Here is a 22,597-nt window from a genome sequence, read left to right on the forward strand (position 1 = left end):
CAAGGAGGGCACAAAAAACCAGCCCCATGTGGGGTGTGTGTGCCCATGTGTGTGCACTAAAGCCCCAGACAGGAAGGCAGGGTGACGGACGGAAATCAAGAGGCAGCCGAGCCCCTCTTTTCCCCTTTGAATTTTGACTGTTGCAATTGCGAAGATTTTATATATTTTTGGGATTTCCTTAGGAAGTCATAAAGTCAAAGAAATAAGGCCCTTTCATGGAAGAGGGGGTGGGTTATAATTTGACCCAAATGATTTATTTTACAAAAAGAGTTAGGGATCAGGCAGTAGAAATTGGGTACAAAGAGGCAGAATCGAGAGTATGAAAGCAAATGAAAGGTACAAAATCAGTTCAAAACCCTCTCAATGCAGGGAGGGAAGCAGGGCGAGAGGGACCAGGGCCCTTCGGAGCTCCCTGGGAGAGTCACAACTTTGCTGGAAAGGTAATAAACGCCAGCCAAACCTCCCTGCCCTGTGTGACCACGGGCACGTGACCTTACGAGTCATACTTAGTAAGGGCACTGGTACCCAGCCCGGGCTGGGTGTCGGCTGCCCGCCAGAGCAGGAGGTAGGCTCCGAAAACACCTTGGTTCTTGATTTTCTTGTGCTTCCTTTCCCTCCCCCAGGGTTGGCTCTATCAGAGATCAGCTGTACCCCGGTTGGGAGGAGGAGGAGGGGGAGAAGGGGGAGGACGTTGGTAACCTGAGAACAGGATCCCTCTGCTAGCTCAGATAGGCCCACTCTGCACAGCAATTTACAGCCCCCCCAATCCCCTCCTCGCCCAGCCCCCAACTTTTGTTTCAGCAGGTGCCCAGAGGGAAGAGGCCATCTGCACAATAAAACTTTCTTGTGCCAAAGAGCAGGGAGAAAAGCAATACAAATCAGAAGAGCAAGAAATCCAAGGGAACCAGAGAGATGAAAAACCAGGCTTTTTACAACATAACCCGGCCAGGAGCATGCAGAAGGGTAAACGTACGGATGTCATCTTGTTAGCGTGGTTTCTAGTATTTGTTAATTCTTGCCACCCACGTCTCGGTGGCTGTAAGGACCTATTTTATATTTTTATATTTTAGCAAGAGGCTTTCATTGAGGTTAAACAAAAACCTTGTTGTTTAACCCTTAAACTGTCCCTGCTCCCCTTCCCCCAGGGGATTCACATAAAAACAAGTCCCGGAAACCAGCTCCAGGTAACAAAGCCCAGATACAAAGGTGGGTCAGGCCAGGTGTAGACATCCGATCAGTAGGGGGTTGCCTACTGTCTCCCTAGCTACCAAGGAGTATGGGCCCCCGCCCTTTGGGAACCCTTTTGGCGCCAATCCTAATCAAGGTATAATAGGCTGATTCAAATGTCTACTAGGGTAAATTGTAATTCAATTGGTCACCTGTGCGGGGCCAGGCCCAACCACATGGCCTTCGCCCTTAAAAGCTAGACTGTGAAACAGAAGGGTCGCCCTCTCTTGCAAGAGGTGCGGCCCCGAACGTTCGGTTAGATTTTTGATGCTTGGCGCGAAATAAAGCTTTGCTTGACCTTCGCTTTGTATCAGTCTCGCTCCTTTAATCACGGACCTGTTATTGGGGCATAACAGTGGCCACATATTAGAAGGGCAAGATGAAGAAGGCGAGGTTCATGCTAATTCTCGCTGGAGAGAAGCAGATTAATCCCATTTCAAACAGGCACTGATCACAGAGATACACAGAATGTTAACTACAGGGCCACATGAAACACGCTCCCAGATCAACAGCCCGTGTCCTCTGCGCTGAGCCACGCAGGGAAGCCATGGGGGAGCCAGAGGGCATGGCGATGAGTCAGAGTGAACATCAGGGAGAGCAAACTTGGAAGAGGGGAGGAGATGCTAACACAGGGGGAGGAGGCAGCCACAGGGGAAGGAAGATCACGGAAAGACAGGGCGAACAGAAAGGTAAGGAAAACAAGACAGGAAGAACTAACAGAAGGGCAGGAAAAAGGGAGGGAGGAAGGGAGGGAGGGAGCAAAAGTGAAAGGGAAGGGGGACAGGTGGGAAGGGAAGGAAGAGGAAAGAAGGGATGGCATCTGACCTCAGAGTGCAGAGGCAAGCCAGAGCAAAGGACAGCAGACTCAAGGGGTCGGGGGCAGGGGCGGGGAGGGGGGACAAAGCAGAAAGACACAGTGGGACGACATTGCAGCCATCCTCTAATTAAACTGGGGCAACTGTTTTTCATGCCTCTGTGCCCTTGATTCAGAAAGAAAGAGCAGCCTGGAGCACTCCTGTGAGGATAATGACTCCAGGGAGCTCATGTTTACTGAAGACACCCAGCACACAAGATGCCCTAATGGTAGCATAGCCGTCTATAGGCAAAGTCACATCATTAGCGTGTGTGCCCAGGGCTAGAGGCGGGGCTGTGCTCTCCTTCCTTTGGAGGGGGAGCTAGGGCAGCTGCGGGGCCAGAAAGCTGGGGCAGGGCAGGGGTGAGGCGGGTGCTGGCTGGTATCCCACCCAGGTCGCGAGGCTGGGCAGGTTGGAGCACAAGTGTCCGTCCAGACAGGAAGGGGTTGATCGCAAGAGGGAGACAGAGGAGCAGGAGGCACTTAGGATAAAGGAGATGTCCATTATGTGTACTCTCCACCATCCAGTGAAGGATTTAAGGTCTGCTTCATGTAAGATCTAGCTTCTGGCTTTCTCCCTTAGACACTCTCTCCGTCTCTAGGTCCTCCCCTCTCTTTCCCTGGAGAAATCCTTCTCCAGTTTCAACATGTGTTTCCTCTAGAGCTCCCCACTTTCTCAGAGCCCCTCTGAATTAGGGGCTGAATTAGGCTTCCTGTTCCCGGTTAACACACCCATCTCATGTTTATCGGGACGCTTAATACCTTCCCCCCCACCCCCAAACTGACATTCCCCGATTCTGCGTCTGTACTTCCTCGGATCTCCTCCACTCGTCGTCTGCCCGCCTCCTCCTGCTCTTGCTTCCTGCCGAGTCCGGCCGGGAGCCTGACCGTGAACGAGAACACCCACCTGCACCATGAGCAGCCGCCCCAGGAAGCCATCCAATCGCTCGAAGACCAAAGAAGACTGGAAATCCCACTCCCGGACCTCCTGGTTCTCTTTGAAGTAAGTGCGGAGATGCTCCCTTCTGTCCTGAAAGCCCTGCTTGAAGCAGGTCAGTGTGTCCATGGCCACATACAGTTTCCTCTGACTTTCCTCCGCCTCACTTCTCAGGAGGCCCTCCGGGTGGAGGTAATTAGAAGCCTGGAACGCAAACAGATCAGGGGGTGCTGAGCATACACGGGCGCAGGGCACCCTACAATTTTTGCCCACTCCCCCCAACTCTGAGCGGAATAATTGGCACAGCGGTACTTTCCAGAAGCATCCTCTAGGAGACCCTCTGGCCCTGTCCTCAGTTCAGCAGGTGGACTGGGACCTGGGCTCCAGCCAGACTGTCCGGAACTGACTCAGGGACGGGCAGGTGCCCGAGCAGAGGAACCACCGTGAACTTTGGTTGGGCCAGGTGGGGCTGGGGGGACGTGTTCTTCCCTGGGTGTTCTCTTGTGACTAATATAGTCAAGTAATTCAAAAGCAAGAATTCTTTGAGAACTTGTTTCCAAGAGCCTTGAACCTGGAAAGCTAGGAAGCAATCAGGACAGCCGCCTTCACCACCACCGGGCGGGGCAGAAATGACCACGTCCTGGTGACATCATCTGAGCCTTCCTGTTGGCCGGGACTGAAGCCAGCCTGGCCTCGGGCTTTTGAGGTACATGAACCGATAAATTATCTTTCTGTTGATGCTGGTTTGGTTTGGGTTTTCATATCTTTCCAATCACAAGAGTCCTGGATGATGAACAGGCAGCAATGGAAGGATGCTGGTCTAGCAGTCAAACAACCAGCTTCCAGTCCGGGATTGGGTAATCTTTGGTGACTCAGTTAACCTCCTAGAGCCTGAGCTCATGTCTTTAAATGTTGATAATAAATTAATAAGGCTCTTCCTGCCCATCGCATGGGATTCATCTGAGAATGACCAAGGTCTTGAATGTCACAGCACCTGGCAGGCTGCAATGGGCTCTGCAGAAGTTAGTTGTTACCAATCACTCTTTACATATGTTCACTGTGTTCTCGTGGTCACAGCTCCTTAGAGGTAAAAGAAGCCAATTTGGGAGGCAGATCACTCAAGCTTCATTACGGTCCCAAGTTCTGTCTATAGCCTGAGGTTTGTGCTGTGCTGGTTGGTGTTGCAACGGAGTCCCTAAGAAGGAGGAGGAGTGTGGAGCATGAGGTCTTTGTAGCTGAGTTCATAGCACAAGGAGGGCATGGGTGCACTGGATGCAGACAGGTCCTCTTCTTTTGGCCATTGCACAGTGGGGAACATGAGACGCACAGAGCAGGTAAGTCACTTGCCCAGGCACACACAGCAAACAGGTGCTGAGGCAAAATTCGTCACAAGGACGCCTGGCTCTGGAGACAGGATTCTTAACTGCTGGGTTTTGCCGATGACCGTGGGCACAGAGCACTGAGGGTGAAACTCACCATGCCAACCCTCTGCCTGCCCCAAGTTGTGGGCAGTGGGGGCAGGAAGACTGGTCCGCCCATGTATACCAGCATACTGAGGACACCTCTGTGATTTATTGGTGGTGACCGTAAAATAATCCTTTGGACCATAATTATTTCCCTGCCCTGAACAAAGTGCCCCCTTTACTCTTCCCTGGGACTCGGCGTCCCACCTCCCCAGGGCTGACCTGCTGGATAAGGAGGTTGCAGATCTCCTGCAGTAGCACCGTGAGCCGCCCCGGGGAGCGGTAGGACTCGCAGGTGACCCAGATCAGACAGACCACGTGGAGCAGGGGCTGCAGCCGTGGCTTCACCTCGGGAAACTCCAGGCTCTCCAGGAGTTCCAGGTGGCGGGAGAGTGGCGTCAGGTGCACTTGGATGTCCCGTGCCTCTACCAGAGCTGGAAGGGATTGAAGATGGTCACCTTCCCTGTTTGGGGCTCATACCCACCCAGGGGAGCCCAGGCGCCCGGGACCGAAGGACTGCCGAACAGTGGCTAGAATTTCTGGGCAGCTGAAATAATGGTCCGGCCGAGACTCTCTGACAAAAGTCCTGTATCTGGGCTTCTGCCCGGCTCTGCTAGCCCCATTCCAGTGACCGGGGTTAGGAGGTATTCTGCTGCTGCTAGGTCCGGGGCCACCCAAAGTTGATGACAAGGGACAAGCTTTAGAGTCAGAAGGATCTGCCTTCAAATGTGAAGGTCTGAACATGGCACAAACAGAACCCGTACACCATCAGCACAGCCCCTGGACCAGAGCAGGTGCTCCATAAAAGGTAATGTCGAGACGAATATTTGCTAATAAGCTGTCTCAGCGAGCTGGTACCAAGGAGCAGTCACAGGGAACAGAGAGAGAGCACAGACTGACTACGGCAAGGTTTTCAAAGCCAGGAGTCTCCCACCATTTCCTTTGAACACAGCCAAAGAAAGGGGGGTGCCTTTCATTAGTGGCCTTGTGGGGACTGAGAGGGGAAAGGAGAAAACCCAGTAGTGTCGCAGACTGATTCTGCAGATCGACTGAGAGGAAATGCAAAAGCCCATTGAACGAAACTCTTCTGGAAGGGGGGCCATTTATAAAGCCTGGCTCTTTCCCGGACAGAAAATCAGACAGTATCGCATGAGACCAGATGGTCTCAGGTTATATTGTGGTGATGAAGCCCCGTCTTCATCCTAAAGGAAGCTCAAAATAGACACTATTTCATTTCAGTATGTTATGCATTGTTCTACTCGCTAGACATAAATCATCTCATTGCAAACCCTGTGTGGTAGCTTTTTTACTTCCACTTTACAAGGGAAGAAATCAGGGGCGCCTGGGTGGCTCAGTCGGTTAAGCATCCATTTTGGCTCAAGTCATCATCTCAGGGCCGTGAGATCGAGTCCCACGTCAGGCTTCATGCTCAGTGTGGAGTCTGCTTGACATTCTCCGTCTCCCTCTGCCCCTCCCACCCATGCTCTCTCTCCCTAATAAATCAATCGATCTTAAAAACAAAGAAACAAGGGAAGAAATCAAAACCTACATACCTTGCCTAGGGTTTTCCCTCCAAGAATCGGCCAGCCCTGCCTAGCTGAGCCAAAGCAAGATCACCCCAAGTTGCAGGGTTGAACCCTGGCATGATGGCCATGGGGCTCACTCCACCATGAGCTGGCAATGTGTACGTTTATACTTTATATCCCAAGTGGGAAGTCGTACGTGAATCAAGTTTTCAAAAGTCCAGTATCGTGAACTGAGCAGGGAGTGGCAAGAACATCAAGACCACTGTGTGGGGGTGGGGGTGGGGGTGGGATGGGGTGGGGGTGGGGGTACGGGCCTCCATCAGCTGTGCTAACAGGCACATGCTCTAGCTTTCATATGCGCCGTGAGAGAGGAGGCCGAGGACACAGGGCCAGAGAAGCCTTCTCTTTAGGATACCTTTAAAAAAAAGCAAACCCTTAATCCTTTAATCCTATAAGTAGGCATTCCCTGGATTTTTAAGGGCACGGTATTTGAGGCTTGGCTCACCCAGTCCAGGGTGCGATCACAACTTGGCTACAGGGCAAGTGAAGAAAGAAATGCACAACGTTAAGCTCATGGCTCTTGAAAACTGTAAATACAAACAGCCAGTTGCACAGGGATGCCCAGTGCTTGGCTGGTCAGTTGTTGACAACAGGTTCTTCAGGGACAAAAGCCTTTACCCCTGGTGGCCTGAAATGAGACGTCTCCTGCAGGGATCTGTTGCTTCCCGTGGTACAAACGTCCTCATTCCCAGTGCCACTTCTGGCAATCTTGTCCCCACTCTATTGCCTCCACCCTTTTAACCTCCTTCTTCCCTTCTCACCATTTTCCAGTCCGTGCCCACTGATCCAGGAATATTTTCCTCTCCCTCCCTTCCATCCATCACTGAGCCAAAGAGCTGCCCTGATCATGACCAATATGTATAACACACACAGTGGGTCCTTCTAGGTTCAAGGAGGACAGAGGCTCTGAAATTAAATTAGAAACGGAAGCTCAAAAGCTCAAAAAAGCTCTAAAATCTTTTTAAGACCAATTTTGAGTTGTTATTTTAAAGTCATCTCTACACCCAGTGTGGGGCTCGAACTCACGACCCTGAGATCAAGAGTCGCACGTGTCACCAACGGAGCCGGCCAGGTGTCCCTCTAAAATCTTTTTATTCTCAGAAGACCCCATCAGAATTTCTGACCATGCCTTTGCCTAACTGCTATCATCAAAATCCCTTTGGGGCACCTCCCCCGATCATCTCACACCAGGAGTGATGCACACCTGCTTTGGGGGGACACCCCTCCCATTTGAACTGAAGTATAAATTGGGGACAACCACTGATTTCCCCCTGGGACACAAAATCTCTCAGTGAAGCAATAATTGGGGGCCCCAAGAGGGATCTCATTCCAAGCCAGCTTTATGTGCTGGCACAGCGATGTCTGTGGTAAGATTTTAGGGCCCAAAAGGACTTCGAAGACTATCCTCTTATGCCAGCTTCTCCTCTGTTATTCAGAGTATACTAAGAACCCCACCACTGGCACCTTTATTCCTTTAGCTGAAGGGTTTCCAAAACCTATGCCATGAGGAGGAGATGGTGGGGCAGGGCCAACAATGGGTCTGGACGCAGGACACGCCCCTCTGTAAAGGACCAAATGTGCCTTGATTAGGTTTATATTTTGGACTTCCATAGAAAGAGAAATGATAGAGGAAAAAAATGTTGGAAAAACCACTGCTTGGATTAAGCTTAAATCTCATGACATTGCAAACATCTTCAAAAGCCCGTTCCGACCTCTAAGCCTGAGGAGCTGGAGGAAGTTTGAAAGGAGAAAGGAAAGAAGCAAAGTGCCCAGACGGGGGGAGAGGGAGCCCTAAAAACCTTTACCTCCTTCTAATTATAGACTTTGCTGGCTTGGCAATTTTGACAAGGGCCGATCTTGTCTGATCTCAGCTAGTAAATCGCAGGCCCATCGAAAAGCAGGAACAGAAAAAGCAGAAGGGGGGCGCCTGGGTGGCTCAGGAGGTTAAAGCCTCTGCTTTTGGCTCGTGTCATGATCCCAGGGTGCTGGGATCGAGCCCCACATTGAGCTCTCTGCTCAGCAGGGAACCTGCTTCCTCCTCTCTCTCTGCCTGCCTCTCTGCCTACTTGTGAGCTCTGTCTGTCAAATAAATAAATAAAATCTTAAAAAAAAAGAAAGAAAGAAAGAAAGAAAAAGCGGAAGGGAGCTAGAAACACCAGAGAGCCTTCTCAAGGAGCTAGAGGCAGAGGGAGCTGCATCCCAGAGGTGAGACTCCAACATGCACAAGACGACTTCCACTCTATCATCTCACAGTGGCCCAGGGAAGCCCCTGCCGGAAGACTGTGTGCCACAACCGTGGTTACATGCTAAAGCCCAGAGAGGTTAGGTGACTTCGCCGAGGTCACAAAGCACTCGCAAAGCAAACTGAGCCCAAGGGTCCTACTTCCCCGCTTCCAGATTTCATGTTCCTGCCGCCAAGCTCGAGTGGGTCAGGTTGGAGGGTTTTAAGAACGGGAAACTGTGGAAATCAGAGAGAGGAAGATAACTCGGCGCAAAATAGGAAACTGGCCTCTGACGTTAGGTGGGAAAATTCTGGCGGGTCCTCACCTGCTCGGACATCTCTGAACATGGCTTGGAAAGCTGGGAAGTAGCTGCTCTGAAGCTTGTCCAGGAGCCTCGCCACGCCCCTTCCCTTTACGGCTCTCAGTTGATCATAAATGTATTCCAGATCCTCAGACCTGCAACACGGGGGAGAAGGGTGAGTCCAGGGTACCCGGGCCACGACGTGATGACCCACCCTCGGGGAGACAGAGAGGAGCCCTGCCTCCAGCTGCTCCCAGAGAGGCTGGCTCCAGCCCCGCGGAGCAGGGCATCTGTTCCTGGAACAATGAGGGCAAAAGCCAGAGTTGGGGACCTGGGTTCAGAGGGGCAGCCCTAGGAGGTAGCAGCAGGGAGCACCGCTGTGACCATCTGGCGGCTCAGAAGCCGGGCAGCTGGAGGTCATTAGCTCTGGCAGTCAGGTTTGGGGCGGGCGACAGAGGTGTTGTCAGAGCACAGCTGCCGGGGAAGGGCTCCTCAGGAGGTCAGAGAGATGGTCAGAGATGGGACAAGAGGACAGGGCATCTCAGCACGGAGGCACAAATGGGGCTGGAGCCCCACAGTCATGCCCACTCATGTGACACAGACATGCTCTCCGTTCAATGCCAGGACAGGACCATGGGCCTCAAAGAGCTTTCTGTGTTGTTTTGAGTGAAGGATTAAGCAGCACAGTGGGAAAGTACAGTACAAGGAAAGGTGGGAAGGAGCAGAAGCAACAGTTGGGTCTTTCTGGAATCCCGGGGGGCTGGGACACCACGGAGAATGGACTCTGCAGCCCTCCTGATGAGTGGCTGGGACCCAGGAGAGGCCATTCTTCAGGCAGCCAACTGTCCAAACCCCTCTCTCTTTCTCCAGATCCTTACAAAAAATGTGTGTGCATGGAGCTTTGACTGTCCAAGGAGGAGGGAGTAGGAGAGCAGAAGAAAAATATGAGAGAGACTTCATTAATTTTACATTTGGTTGAAAGAACCTTTGAAGGCAGAAGGCAGAAGGCAGGATGAGCTCCAGAAAGGAGGGGGGACTATTGAAACTCCAGGAAAGGGTGCATCCTCCAGTGGGTAGGAAACCCTGAGCTGCCTGCCCAGCCTGGGGATGATGAGAAACAGCTGGGGGTGGGACCAGACTCCGGGGCTGCTCCTGACCACCCCCCCCACCCCCCGCCCCACCAGGCCACTGTCCTCTGGAAGACATCTACGCCCCAGGATTGGAGCATGGGCCTACCTGTTCTTCCAGAACTCCAACTCCGCCTTGGGGGTGGGCCTCTCCCCTTGCAGGAGGGGCTGGAAAGACTTTTTCTTGAGCACCAGCTGGACTTGGCGGCTCCATTGGATCACGGCCGACTCAAGGGCGTAGATGATGGACTTATCGGTACAATCCCAGCTGTGAAAGGCACAACGAGTCTCTCGGGATACCGGAAATAACTCGGCATGTCCCCCCGGCAGCAGAATTCCAAGTCTCGTAAAAAATAGTTGGGAAATTCTACCTCGGCCAGGCATTCTGAGCTTTTGTTGGATGACAGATTCTGATATGGGGGTCCATAAGAAAAATACGGCTCCTCTCTCTGCAAAATGCTGATGTGAGCACGTGTACACAATTATTTCAAGGTCAAGGGGCTCACCAGTATCCTGAAGACTAATCCCGCTGGGCCTTTCCGTCAGTGCAGAACACACTGAACGGAAGATACCCGGACGACCATCCAGCCCTTGCTTGAGTACCACCCACGTCAGGGAGCTCCCTACTTGACCAAGTGGTGCGATCCTTAGTAGATCAGCCCGTCCTGGGAGAAAATATGGCTCGGCACCCAACCACACCTGTCTCTCCGCCAGTTCCTTCACTTGGTCTTAGATCTGCCTTCTGCAGCAAGAGGAGGGAGGCTCCATCCCCCACAAGGCAGAGCACTGGCCATCTGGACATCATGGGCAATTTCATGATGTCCTGGCTTTTCCAGAATGCTGAAGAACCAGCACTCCCCGTCATACAGCTTTCCCAAAATAAGTAAGTGAAGAAAACTCAAGGTATGTTGGAGGGGATGAAGGATCCGAAACCCATTTTGGTGATCTTGCCACAAAGCCTCCATGGATGACAGCTCATGCCATGAACCCGGGACACAAGTGACACAGAGAGAGAATCCATCAGCCGCGTTCTCCTACCCGACACCCACCTTCGCTTAATTTAATTAAATTCATATTTGCTGAGCGGTGATACGGCCCAAGTGATCATGGAAGGTATTGAAAGGAGAAGATACGTACCGCCCTGAAATACAATCCAGCCTTCTGGGAAATTATCAAATTTGAACAAAGCGAGACCAACCCTGCGATGATTATATACCCACGCGCTGAATGTTATTATGTTAAAATATAAAAGGGACAGGAAAAGGGTAATTTGAATTTATTTATTTCGAAAATTGAATATTTTTATTAAACCACATTAGGTTTTCTAGTTAACTGGGAAATTGCTTCAAATTATATATGTTGCCAATTACTTCCAATGGCAAAAACTCATTACAAAGTACATTGGCATCCCGTGCGTTACTTTTTCTCCAGATCAAATCATGGGCCCTGGATATCTAGTGGAGACGGTAGTGAATTTGCAAACTCCTGGAAATATGGCAGACCATGCACACACAGCAAGGTGGCCTGTTGCCCCAGACAGAAGTGCTGGATAGAAGATAAAAAAATATGTATCATTTAGATACACAGGCTGGCTTAAAAGAAAAGGGGGTGGGGAATCCCCATAGGTCAGAAACAAAGCTATCTTGGAGCTGGCTTCAAGTCTCCATGAAGCCAGATTTGTTTCTGTTTGAAAAAAAGAGAAAAAATCCCCAAGACTGGCCAGAAGCCTCAAGCAGCTGGGGGAGCGGGGTGTGAGCTGTATTAAGAGCCCCCAGTTAGTTCTGTGACATTATGTGCCGAGTAAATGCTGGGAAGAGGGGCGCTGTCTCCCCCCACCCCCGGCCCTGGGTCCTTGCCGATGATGAGCCACTATCCCCATACACAGGATCCTGAAATCAGTGTGGCTGCTCTCAGCCCTGAAATAATTCTGTTAGTCTTCAGACACTTCGGGGGCAGGGACTGGGGCAACGGTGGTGATTAGCAGAACACACACAGTCCGGGGACCGTGGCAAAGGGGCTTGTGCGCGGCACGAGGAGATGCGCAGAGTCGGGAACAACAAAGTTGTCAAGGACACATTCCGATAAACCGGCGGCTCCTGTGTCGCAGAGCCCCAGATGGCCGGGCTGGTGTTACTTACACGGTCTCAATCTGAGAAGCCACCAACTCGAGTTTTTCTGTGCCCGCTGGGAGAGGCAGCAAGGTTTTCCCCTTCACGTGCTCCAGGAGAACCAGGAGGTCGCACTGGAGGCTGTGGGCATGCCGCTGGACATCCAGATGGACCACATGGGGCCAGTCAAGGTGATTCTTCTCGTTGGCCAGGATGGGGATAACCACCTGGAACAGAGGTGCAGGGGGGCAGCAAAGGTGGGCCTTCTTCGAACACTTTAAAGAAGGACTATCTGAGAAAGGTTCAGAAACTGTTTTGCGGGTTCCTGTGCTATAGGGCTGCCTACTAAGAACCAAGGTTCTGGGCTGCCTGGACATCTGGTAAGACGGGAGGGTCGAGGATAGCCTACCTGCCAATTTCCCTGGCTGCCCAGCTCCTGGGGATGAGGTCCCTTAGCTAAACATACCTCCTCATTAAGGGGACAGATGTGGCTGCTATTTCTGAGTCCCGGGATGCCTCCCAGCTTGCCTCCCATGGCTTTCGGTTTTTCACTGTGTTCCCAAGGGCAACCTTGGAACACGGCAGCCTCTTCTGAGGGGTGACTATGGGTAACAAATAATCCGCTGTCAGTCTCATCGGTCCAGAACTCTTGGGCAGGGGCCCCTCCCTCATTAACGGGGTGAGTTAGAGGTGACTGAAACCGCCACGGGAGCTGGAGGCAAAGCAGAGGACAAATGAAGGTAAGGATGTCCGTCTGTCTGCAGGGGGTAAAACGGGCACCTTAAAGAAGTAAACCAAGGTGAGGATCTTGAATCTACCTATAGAGCGAACATCGACTGGGGTTTTGGCCACCTGGCCTAGTTCCTCTTTATTTTTTTGTTGTTGGTACTCATTTCTAGATCCAGCGGTGGGACATGAACAAATCTGAGCCCGTGAGAGGGGGGTCAAAGTCTCTCATCAGAACTTATTGACAAAGGGAACGTTCTCTTTTTTATTAGTCTGGAACAACGGTGGCCATCCTGTTACCCTACGGAGTCTCAGAATAGGGTCAATACAGGAGGAGACAGTTCCCAGATGGAGAAAGGCCAAATCCCGTGACCTCATTTGAGCTCCTGAATCAGGCTGCTCTCGAATTTTCTGAGCTGCTTTATTTTTGTGTAAAGATTTTTTTTAAAAAAGGCTTTATTTTATTTTATTTATTTGACAGAGATCACAAGTAGGCAGAGAAGCAGGCAGAGAGAAAGAGGGAAGGAGGCTCTCTGGTGAGCAGAGAGCCTGACGTGGGGCTCAATCCCAGGACCTGAGCTGAAGGCAGAGGCTTAACCCACTGAGCCACCCAGGCACCCCTTGTGTAAAGATTTTATGTATTTATTTGACAGAGAGAGAGCAAACATGAGCAGGGGGAGGGGCCGAGGGAGAAGCAGGCTCCCTGCCAAGCAGGGAGCCCCATGCGATAGATACAGAGCTCAATCCCAGGACCCTGGGATCACAACCTGAGCCGAAGGCAGATGTGTAACTGACTGAGCCACCCAGGTGCCTCTGAGCTACTTTCAATGGAGGTTTTGATCACTTGAAACTTAAAAAGTTGTAGTTAGTATAACTTACTAGGAAACTCTGCCTGTCAAATCTCACAGCTAAGGGAAAGGAATAGGGGAATGAAAGAAATCCTGGGGGAAAAAAAGATGATCAGGAAATGTGGTAATTGAGTAAGTAATGGAAATAAAGACTCATTTGGTTTGTTGGGTTCTATAAATGACCAAAAAGTCCATGTGGCTATGAAACAAAGCACCTGAACCCAGCAGGAGAACTCTAGGAGGCTGACCTTAGCCCGGAGCATCTGGAAACAGTCTCTGAACTGAGAACTTACAAGGACAGGTGGACAGAGAGTGCCAACAGAGAAAATGTTACAAATGGAGCTCTGCTCATTCATGACAAGAAAGGACACTCTTGGACCCAGGGCAAGAGGCCTAACAGGAGAGAGAAGGAATATTACTAGGATCTCAAAGGCAGGGGCTATATCTTATCTGGTCTTTTTAAATATTCATTTATTTGAGAGAGAGGACACAAGCAGGAGGGGCAAAGGGAGAAGGAAAGAGAATCTCAAACAGACCCTGGGCTCGTTCTCATGACCCTGAGATCATGACCTGATCCGAAACCAGGAGTCAGATGCCCAACCAACTGTACCCCATAGGTGCCCCTTATCTGGTTTTTTATACCCAGTGTCCTCTGTAGGGTCTGGTGTGTAGGAAGGAAAAGTGGTAAGTGGGCTTGGGGTTGGATTTTTGAGGGTTTTGGGTGATAGAAAAATAATGAACATGAACTTTCTATGAAATGAAAAACTATTCATTCATTTGCTCAATGAATATTTATTGAGCATCTACTACGTGCTAGTCCTGCCGTAGGTGCTGGGAAGGTGTATCAGTGAGGAAATCAGACAAGGATTCTCGATCTCATGAAGTTTGTATTTCAGGGGAGAGACAGTCAATAAACAAAACATTCTGCAAAAAATAAATTAATTAATGAAGCAGACGAGCAGAGGAGTGTGGGCAGGAGAGATTATAATGATAAATGGTGGGATTAGTATGGGTCTCACTGACAAGGAACATTTAAACAAAGGTGGGAGGACAGGGCGAGTTCTGTGCAGATCCTTGGGGGAAGTATATTGCAGAAAGAAGGAATAACTTGTGCAAAGGCCCTGAGGTGGCAGCATGTCTAGTGTGATAAGGAGCACTGTGGAGGTCCATGAAGCTGGAATTGGGTGAATGAGAAGATTAGAGGTCAGTAAAGGGGATGGATCCCAAGCAGCCCTGCCTATGGGATTCTGATTTTTAATCTCAGAGGAATGGAAATCATTTAAGGTTTTTGAGCAAAGGGAGTAAAATGGTCTGCCATCTTTTTTTTAGTAGAATCACTGGCTGCTGTGTTAAGAATAGACTGTAGGGGGCAAAAGTGAAAAAGGGAGATGGGTTAGCAAGCAATTGCTATAATACAGAAGACAATGGCTTGTTACCTGGGAGAATGGAGGAGATAGTAAGAGAGGGTTTGGTTCCGTATACATTTTGAAGGCTCAGCCATATGATTTTTTTAATGGATTCGTTGTGGGGTTGTGAGACCAAAAAAAGGCATCAGGATGAGTTCAAAGTTTGGGACTTGGGGAGCAGGAAGGAAGAACAGAACTGCCATTAATTGATGGGGGGGAGGCCAGGGTAGAGTCCATTCTTGAGGGAAGACCTGGAATGTGTTTTTGGACACATTAGAATCTCATACATCTGTTAGACTTCTAAATGGGGACATTGAGTAGGTAGTTGGGAACTCAGAGAAGCAAAGGCTGGAGATAACAAATGAGTCTGATACAGGTGGTCTGTGAAACTTTGCAGGTGAACCAGTGTTCCCAAGGAATTGAGGCTCTTTAGAGAAGACAGGGTGTCCAAGGAGTGACCCCAAGGGCTCTCCAATGTTAGGAAGCCGGGAGGAAGAGGGAGTACCTTTAATGGAAAGAAGGGGCCATTGCGACTGACTGGTGGAAACCCAGAAGACTGGTGTCCTGGAAACCAAGTGAAGAAAGGGGCTTCCTGGAGGACTGGGTCATCACAAGCTGTGCCAAATGCTCCACACAGGTCAAGCAGGAAGAGGGCTGATAAAGGGTCATGCCATTTAGCCAAGTGGAGGTCACTGGTGACATTGACAAGTCCTTGACTTTCTCTTCCATGCCATGTGGGGGTGACGGTCAGATGAAACGGGAAAAGAAAGGGGCATGGCAGGAACAGACCCATCGCTGTAGAGGGGACCACACAAGTGGGACGATAGGTGGCGGGAGGAACGAGGATTTTGTTTGATGGCAAATAGCTAGTGGGGAAGGAAAAAAAAATAAGAATGTAGGAGGGAGGAAAGGAAGTTGGCGTGATCTCTTTAAGGAGAAGAGAACAGGTGGGATTCAGAGAGGAAGTGGCAGTTCTGAGGCTTAGGGTTGTCGCCAGATGATGGCAGACGGTCCACCTGTCGCCATGGGAGGGATAGTGGAACAGAATGAGTGTGGATATGGGCAGACGAGATGGATGTAGGCATCTGTGGACATTTTATTCTATTATTTCCATTTTTAAAACCCGAGGAAGAAGCAAAAGCATCCCATTGAATGAGGTTGATAGGCATTTTGGGCATTTGAGGGGGGAAAAAAAGTGTCTAATAGTGGTCTAGAAAAGCAAGAAAATGGGAAGCTCGAGGTGTCAGCTGGGAAGCATAAGAGGCCTATCACATGTTCAGGGTCATGAATTTAAAGCGGTGCTGGCTGGTTTTTCTCAGCCCCACGGCTTCATGGGTGCAGGCATGGAACAGACAGAGTGTTGCGTTGGATCTCATTGGAATTATGGTGTGGAGTTAGACAGTGGGAAGGCAGCGGGATGGATGGACCAGAGGCCCCGGGGTAGTGGGACGCTAGGGGAAGTGGGTTGAAAGACACGAGCTGTGGTCAGAGAAAGAGGTGTGTGGAATTGTATCACGAGGGGGTGGTTTGGTAGTGCAAGGTCTGGGAATGGCCACAGGAACGGCTGGGGAAGGGATGGGAGGGGGACAAGATCACTGGAGAAGGAAGGTTCAAGGATCCCAGAGGCCAGCTTATTGGAAGGATCATTCATGTGTCTAATGAAGTAGCCATGTGTTAAGGCAGGAGTGGTGTTGGAAAGAGTCAAAGTGAGCCAGGGGCAGCGCCATCGGGCCATGACACAGCAATGGTGGGGGAGAGGGTGGCATTGTCTGGTGACATAAGATCCAAAGTGAGGTTTTTCAGCATGAATCGAGCAGTGAGGACACCTGTTCCAGCTCCAGGCTCAGAGATGGAAGGGCTGTGGGGGAATACAGCTTTCCTCCAGGGAGAGCAGGGACAGGCTAGGGCAAGATGAGGATGGCTCAGAGACATGAGGACACTTCTAAGTAGGATAAGTGACAGTAACGTTTGTCCCTTAGGTCATGCCTACAAGCTAGCACACTATTGCCAGTGCCCTGATACATTCTCTGTAAATTTCATGACAGTCCTGCAAGAGAGTTAGACCCTGACCCCAGAGGTCACATGACACTGATGGAGTTCATAGAACCAGGATTTGAACCCAGGCCCATCAGTTTCCACATCCCCACGCTCCCTCTTCAAAAAAAACCCCAAAACTCTGAAACGGCATCCAAGTCTCAGAGCTCTAGGAAAATAACCTGGCAGCAGGGAACGATGTGGCTGGGAGGAGGAAGACAAGCAGCAGGGAACTAATTACTAAGTTTTGTCAGTTCCGAGAAACATTTCTTGGATGCATTTTTTTTTTTAAACCCTGCACTAGTGTAACAAAATGATGTTGAAATTTATAGCTTCTTCCCCTTACTGACATCACACTCCCCCCCGGCACAGGAGGACTTTTCTCAGTCATGTGGGCTCCTCTGGCTTGAGTGCTGCTGAGTGGGGTGTGGGAGGATATGGGGAGCCAAGCTGATCCACAGAGAGAGCAGAGCGGGAGCACTCTCCAGGAACACTGGGAGGGGAAAGGGGGGCTGAGGGGACCGGAGGGGAGCAGGGGACTGAAGCAGCACAATCAGCTTTAGGGTGTGTAAAGGAAGTAGAGGGGAGATGCTGTTAGAGACTTTGAGAAATGCTAAGCCCTCAAGGTGTTCTAAAAATAATTTTGGGGGCGCCTGGGGGGATCAGTCGGTTAAGCATCTCGATTCTCGGTTTTGGCTCAAGTCATGATTCCAGGGTCCTGGGATTGAGCCCCTCATCGGGCTTCCTGCTCAGTGGGAAGACAGCTTGAGATTCTCTGTTTCTAAAATAAATAGTAAATCTTAAAAAGAATAAGTGTTCTATTTCTCAGACCTGTGAATTACTCTGTTAATGAGTGCTTGTTCCTTACTTCCTTCCTCCCTCCCTCCCTTGTTCCCTCCCTCCCTCTCTTCTCTTTTTAGCAGAAATGGTGGCAGACTATACAATAATTCTGCATCTTAAGGAAAAAAAAACTTATCTTAAATTGCAGCATTATTGGGGTCCCTGGGTGGTTCAGTGGGTTAAGCCTCTGCCTTCCGCTCAGCTCATGATCTCAGGGTCCTGGGATTGAGCCCCATATTGGGCTCTCTGCTTAGCGGGGAGCCTGCTTCCCCTTCTCTCTCTGCCTACCTCTCTACCTACTTGTGAGCTCTCTCTCTCTCTGTCAAATAAATAAAATCTTAAAAAAATTACAGCATTATTCACAAAAGCCAAGAGGTGAACGCAGCCTATACAACCACCCGTGCATGAATGGATAGACAGACTGTGGTGTATACACATACAATGGAATAGTACTCAGCCTTAAGCAGGAAAATAATTCTGTCACATGGTACAACCCCGGATGAACCTTGAGGACATCAAGCGAAAGGAAATAAGCCAGTGACAAAAGGACACCTACTGCATGATTCCATTTACATGAGGTCCCCAGAGCGGTCAAGTTCATAGGAACAGGAAGCAGAATGGCAGGCGCCAGGGCCCGAGGAAGGGTGGAATCAGGGAGTTGTTCAGTGGGTAAAGACCAAGTCATGCAGGATGGTGGGGGTTCCTGGGGACTCCCTGCACAACAGTGTGTGTGGTTGGCAACCGGACACTTGGAAATGGTTGGGACAGTGAATTTTTTCTCCTGTGGGTTTTTTTTGGCCACAATGAATACAAACTATCTTAAGGACCATTCCATGGCAATCATTCTTTTAATTATAGATGGACCTTAATTCATTCAGCCAGTCCCCTACGGATAAACATTCAGTTTGTTTCCAGTCTCTTTTAACGCACCAGTGAACATTCTGGAACACTTGAGGATCTGAACTATATTCAAATTACTTTTGCTTGCTGGGTACATGTCCTTGGGTGGTGACACAACTCTGTGATGGGCCGCCATCCCCCACACATACTAAGTATATTTCCACGACAAAAACTTTGTTCAATCTCCCAGGACATTGAAAGTTACCTTGAAGTATATGTCCCCTAATCCTTCTTCTACACTCATGTCTCTCTTCTCTGAATACAATGGCACTTCCTTCTATCATCATCATTCGTGAGGGGATTTGAGAGAAGCCTGGATCTCTGCGGTGATGGCGCTCAGTCAATGCAGGGCAGTAAAGCCACTGGGGTAGTTAAAAGATTGAAATACATTCCTGACTAGGGAGAACCCTAGCTTCTCTGGGCTCCCTTCCCCCCACCCAGGGCAACTCTTCCTTGGAATTCCCCCCTCCCCAGAGCTTTCTGATAAAGCAACTAAAGGACTAACATCCGGCCTAGCAGGGAACCTCCAGGACCTGGCTCCCCACTGTGGCCAACTTTAAATAGAGTTCTATCTCCTCCCCAGTCATAGGAGTTTTAAATATTTTAAATATAGGATTAATTGCATGGGTGGGATCTTGTCTTCTCTTTCTTTGGTATTCCCGATAGCCTCGCTCACACAAAACATCATATAACCAATACTCCATTAATACTTGTTTTCTGAGCCGCAGGACCCAGTGCATCACGCTTCCCGAACACACACCCTCAACTTACAGGGACGTTTACTCCCATTCCAGAAAGGTCGAAACGTCCCAAGAACCTCGCCTGGGGCACCCTCTCTGGGACCTCCTGCACTCTCTCAGCTTGAGCTGCGCTGTCACAGAAGTTCCCTAGAATCCACATCTCCGGGGATCTTCCTCCCTGAGCTCAGGGCAGACCCCTCCAAACACCTGTTGGACATTGCCAACCGGATGGATGCCCCAACTTCTTATCTCGGCACAGGGCTGATACTGGGTCCACCGTTGTGAGATTTATGAATGAGATGAAATCACAACCAAACCACCTCTCCCTTCAACTCCCCTCCACAGGTAGGCACTGTGGATAGCCTTTCAGCTCCGTTGCCTCGCTGGCCCCTTCGAGATGCCCCCTAGGTCACCACTACCTGTCTCCCCGGGCGCCAGTTTACGGAGGGATTGAGAGATACACCGCCTTAAAAAACGGTCAGGACCCACCAGGCACTCTTCAGACTCCAGCCTCCCCCGACTTTGGCTTGGCCCCAGACCAGGACCGACGCAAGTCAGAGCCCCTTGAGCTTCTCACTGTGAGCCTGACCCTCCTCAGCTTGTCCCTAGCTCGCCCCCACAGCTCAGGTGGGCTTCGTTCCCAGCCCCTCTAGCCCCGTCCCCGGCCCCGCCCCCGGCCCCGCCCCCTCCGTCCCGGCCTCCCCTCCCCCTCCCCAGCGGCCGCGGGCGCGGGGCCTCCGGGCCGTCCGCCCCCCCTCACCTCGGAGAACAGCGCGGCCAGGTGCTCCAGAGGGGCGGCGGGCACGTCCCCGCACAGCACGGCGCCGCGGAGGCTGCGGGGCCCCGGCGGCTCGGGCCCGGTGCGCAGGAAGAAAAGCCCCTTGGCGCGAGGCGGGCCCGCCTGGGGCCCCGCGTCCAGGCCCGGTCGCACCGCCAGGCCCCCGGGCCCGGGCCGCACCACCAGCAGCGGCCTCGGGCCCCCCTCAGCATCGCGGCCCAGGAAGGCATGCAGCAGCCGCTCCGCCTCGGCCGTGCCCGCGCAGCGCTCCCAGGCGCCGGCGGCCGGCCGCAGGCTCAGGGCCACGTAGGCCCCCAGGAGTCCCAGGCGCGGGTCGGCGGCGCCGGGCTCCGGGTCCGCGCTCTCAGCAGCCCGCGCGGCGGGTTCCTCAGCGCCCGGCATCGCGCGCTGCCGCCGGCCGCAGCCGTTTCCCTGGCGACGCGGACGCGGCCCGGACTCCCGCCTCCGCTCCCCTCCTATTGGACACGAGACTCCCGGCCCCGCCCCTCCCAGCTCCGCCAGGTAAGAGAGAGACGCCCTGGGCAAGGGGCGGGGTCGCGTCGCTGTTGCTAGGAAACCGGCCGCCGCTCCTATTTAGTGCCTGGTCTCTGTGCTTGCAGGGGCTCACGGGTGACGGTGCAGGGCAATGGTTTATTGACGCGGTGCGTGGAGGGGAGGGCAAGTGTATAAAAGGTTGGCCAAGATCAGATTAAATTCTTGAGAGGTCTCCAGACACTGAAAATATGATGATTCTCCAACCTACTCCCCAAATGTGTAATTCAAACTCGAAAACTACGTCAATCATAAAACAGACGTAAGCGATTTCCGTGAAGTTTTTAAATTTCTTTTCCGTGATAACTTAAATACTTTAGAATGGTGTTTATATGCCTACTGAGCATTTTGAAATATGCTGGTGCAGCTGAAGTACTGAATTTTTATTTAATTTACTATTTAATATTAAACTAGGATTTAATTTTAGCTCAGTTTTAGAATTTCAGTATCCATTATTTTTTTAAAAAAGGATTTTATTAGTGGCTTGTTTTGTTCGTGCCTTAAGTGTGTGCTCAATCTGACAGATAGGGACTCAAACTCTGAGATTACTCTGATTTCCATCAATCTGACCCTGGTCGATTCTTTTTATGTGCATACAAGTGCTTTTAAATATACAGAGTCTGTGATATACCTAGATCTTGTGTTCAAAAAAGGATAAGGTGAAGCACCTTTCCTTACCTCAGAAATTATCATCTGTCACCTGCTGAATTCCTCTTCATTAGGGGGATATAAATAGCTTGGCCCTTGAGGGGAGAATGGAACAAGGACGGGGACAGCCTGGTGGCATGAAGCCGCTCTGAAATGAGCTTGCCCTCTCCCTACCACCCCGATTTTAGTCACCAACCAGAAACTGCAGAAATTTCTGGTAAAAAAAAAAAAAAAGAATGTATGTAACAGGCTTCAAAGGAACATTAACAGAATAAGCACTTACCAAAGGCAACTCAGCTAAGAGGCCCTCAGGAAAAGTTGGTAGCTAAAAAGTAAAACAATTGATTTCGTGATAACCAGGGCACGGGAGGTCCTATGATGGAAAACGTTCCCAATAGAAAAGGAATCTTTGTGTTTGTAAAGAGTGTTTTATCACTGCTAGGTTAAATAGTAGGCAGACCAACTGTGAGTAGAGGGACAAGCAGAGGCACGAAAATGATTTTATTTTAAAGATTTAATTTATTTATTGAGAGAGAGAGAGCATGCATGAGTAGGGAGAGGGACAGAGGGCATGAGAGAGAGAATCTTGAGCAGACTCCCCACTGAGCACGGAGCCTCACCCTGAGCTGAACTGGATCTCACGACCCTGAGATCATGACCTGAGCCAAAACCAGGAGTCGGACACTCATCCGACTGAGCCACACAGGTGCCCCACACTGGAATGATTTTAAGATGAATTTGATGATTGGGGGTACCTGGGTGGCTCAGTGGCTTAAAGCCTCTGCCTTCAGCCCAGGTCATGATCCCAGGGTCCTGGGATCGAGCCCCACATCAGGCTCTCTGCTCCACAGGGAGCCTGCTTCCTCCTCTCTCTCTGCCTTGTCTCTCTGCCTACTTGTGATCTCTGTCTGTCAAATAAATAAATAAAATCTTTAAAAAAAAAAAGATGAATTTGATGATTGATGTTGCAAAAAAAAAAAGCATCAGGGACAGAAGTGTTGGGGGTTTCTTACACATATCGTAAAACTCTGCAGAGTTTTTATTTTGCAGAGAGGAAGCTATGATATTGTCTAAATGCTGAAGGTCTCCAAATGTGTGAATCCTGATCAGGTTTTATAGACAGAGAGACTTTGGGGCCATTAACTTCCCGTAAACCCTCCACATAAAGTTTCTACCACCCCAACCAGGACCTATTTTGCCCTTCATCCTTATTGTCCTTTTGGCCCAATATACGTAAAAATAGAAAGCCAGGAGCCCGTGGAGATGACTTGAAGATGACTGTCCGAGACAGAAGGCTCCGG

The 22,597-nt window shown here is 50.6% G+C and overlaps 1 protein-coding gene across 2 annotated transcripts in view; it reads right to left on the minus strand.

Moving 5' to 3' along the window:
- DNAH9 (dynein axonemal heavy chain 9) overlaps positions 1–20,498 on the minus strand; it is a gene marked incomplete at its 5' end in the record, with an annotated part of 326,297 nt that extends 305,799 nt beyond the window's left edge. For both annotated transcript variants that reach the window (XM_080827022.1, XM_080827021.1), the window contains 6 exons: positions 2,988–3,221; positions 4,703–4,914; positions 8,614–8,744; positions 9,826–9,984; positions 11,855–12,051; positions 20,079–20,498. In XM_080827022.1, the coding sequence (XP_080683148.1) occupies positions 2,988–3,221; positions 4,703–4,914; positions 8,614–8,744; positions 9,826–9,984; positions 11,855–12,051; positions 20,079–20,498 (1,353 nt within the window). The remainder of the gene's footprint in view (positions 1–2,987; positions 3,222–4,702; positions 4,915–8,613; positions 8,745–9,825; positions 9,985–11,854; positions 12,052–20,078) is intronic.
- Positions 20,499–22,597: the final 2,099 nt, after the last annotated feature.

The sequence above is a fragment of the Martes martes genome, assembly GCF_963455335.1.
Source record: "Martes martes genome assembly, chromosome: 16".
NCBI classification, from domain to species: Eukaryota; Metazoa; Chordata; class Mammalia; order Carnivora; family Mustelidae; genus Martes; species Martes martes.